This window comes from Anoplopoma fimbria, chromosome 9 (assembly GCF_027596085.1).
Source record: "Anoplopoma fimbria isolate UVic2021 breed Golden Eagle Sablefish chromosome 9, Afim_UVic_2022, whole genome shotgun sequence".
NCBI lineage: Eukaryota > Metazoa > Chordata > Actinopteri > Perciformes > Anoplopomatidae > Anoplopoma > Anoplopoma fimbria.
Window position 1 is genome coordinate 2,784,471 of NC_072457.1, and position 1,838 is coordinate 2,786,308.

The 1,838-nt window shown below is 43.6% G+C and overlaps 1 protein-coding gene across 1 annotated transcript in view; it reads right to left on the reverse strand.

Annotated features, from left to right (window-relative positions):
• LOC129095300 (B-cell receptor CD22-like) overlaps window positions 1-1,439 on the reverse strand; it is a 6,288-nt gene extending 4,849 nt beyond the window's left edge. The window contains exons 1-3 of the mRNA XM_054603696.1: window positions 1,273-1,439; window positions 796-1,185; window positions 1-733 (exon numbers count right to left, since the gene is read on the reverse strand). The exon at window positions 1-733 is cut by the window's left edge and continues 255 nt beyond it. Coding sequence (XP_054459671.1) covers window positions 355-733; window positions 796-1,185; window positions 1,273-1,439 — 936 coding nt within the window. The 3' untranslated portion in view covers window positions 1-354. The remainder of the gene's footprint in view (window positions 734-795; window positions 1,186-1,272) is intronic.
• Window positions 1,440-1,838: the final 399 nt, after the last annotated feature.

Genomic DNA, 1,838 nt, shown 5'->3' on the forward strand with positions numbered 1-1,838 from the left:
CAACGTTTTAGCGATGTCCCCAGTGTTTCCAGATAACTTTTGTGACGTCAGTATTGTCTTTATTTACTTAAATAAACAATAATTTAACAAAAGCAGACTGCTCACCGGATCAATATAAAGAAAGAGAGGAGAACGGCAGCCAGGAAAACAGCGCTGGTTGTTCCAATGACCGTTGATTTCCATCCTCCTGGGCCATGATTATAACACAACAACAATTAATTAGGTTGTGAAAGATCCTTTGCTATAAATGTCCCCAATCCATCCACACTGGTCAAATATGTTGAACCTGATCATAAACAAACCTCTAGAGAACCCACCAAAACCCTCATTTATGTAATTCTTTTACATTTACAATTATTTTTTCCTTGTCAACACAAAATAAATATGCATTACATCAGATGGTTTGTCAATGGGCTCTGCTGCAGTGTGTGTGTAAGTGAATGGAAACTCACCTGCTGCAAGAGTCACATGCAAGGTGGAGTTACTACGTCCTCTGTTGTTCTGGGCTTCACAGGAATAATTCCCACTGTGTTCAGCTCTGAAGTCAGTGATGGTGAAGATCTGTCCTGATGCTTTTGGTGAGTCTTCACCCTCCTTGTACCAGGTGTAGTTAGCTGCTGGGTTAGCATCACTGCTACAGGTCAGAGTCACTGAACTGCCCTCCACTATCTCATCAGAGGGACTCACTGACACAGAGGGAAGCTTTGGAGCATCTGGAAGAAAATACGTATAACTTTATTAACACTTGTGTGCAGAGTTTGACCCAAGAGAAGAACTCAAGTGTTGTACTCACACTGGACATTTACAAATAGAGATGAAGAGTTGATCTCTCCATATGGATTCTCAGACTTGCAGTAGTAGATCCCTCTGTCCTCAGAGCTGATGGAGGAGAAATGATAAACACCTTCTGGTCCCTGATGCTGTGTTTGGTTCCCCTTGTACCAGGTGTAGTTAGCTGCTGGGTTAGCATCACTGCTACAGGTCAGAGTCACTGAACTGCCCTCCACTATCTCATCAGAGGGACTCACTGACACAGAGGGAAGCTTTGGAGCATCTGGAGGAGATGATTTTACACAAGTTAATGATAATATCAGGCACACATTGGCAATAGTGAATAAACCTTCTCCATAAACCCTACTGGAGTTTCTCAATGAATACGCAGACTGTGAATTTGATTCGGAATTACTTTTGAATGATCAAAACATGAAAATTAAGATTCATAAGCTGAATATTGTGTAACCCTCAACATCCTTTACTTCACTCACATGTCACATCAATATAGATGTGTTCAGATGTCTTCGTCCCCAGCTGGTTCTCAGCTGTGCAGTAATACTGTCCAGAGTCAGAGGACTGGATGGAGCTGAAGACCAGCTGAGGTTCTTCACTGAGCAGTGATTGGTTCTCCTTGTACCAGGTGTATTTAGCTGCTGGGTTAGCATCACTGCTACAGGTCAGAGTCACTGAACTGCCCTCCACTATCTCATCAGAGGGACTCACTGACACAGAGGGAAGCTTTGGAGCATCTGGAGGAGAACACAGTCCGTTTAAAAGGCGGAGGAGCAATTATTAGACACAAAGTGAGGCAGCCCATATTTATGTGTTGGATATACATTTTCTTTGTTAGTTACAATGTTGAGTAAACTGACACACTGAAGGAGAGCCATAACTCTCATGTCCTTTCAAGGCACAGGAGATGTTGTCTCCGGGATAAAACCGGTCCGTATATGAAGAACTTTCCTCCCTCATGTTCTTCTCTCCGTTCTTGAACCAGACGAAGGAACGACGACCCGCTGGACTGCAGCTGCTCCGACACTTCAGCTCTGCCTCGGTGTGAGACT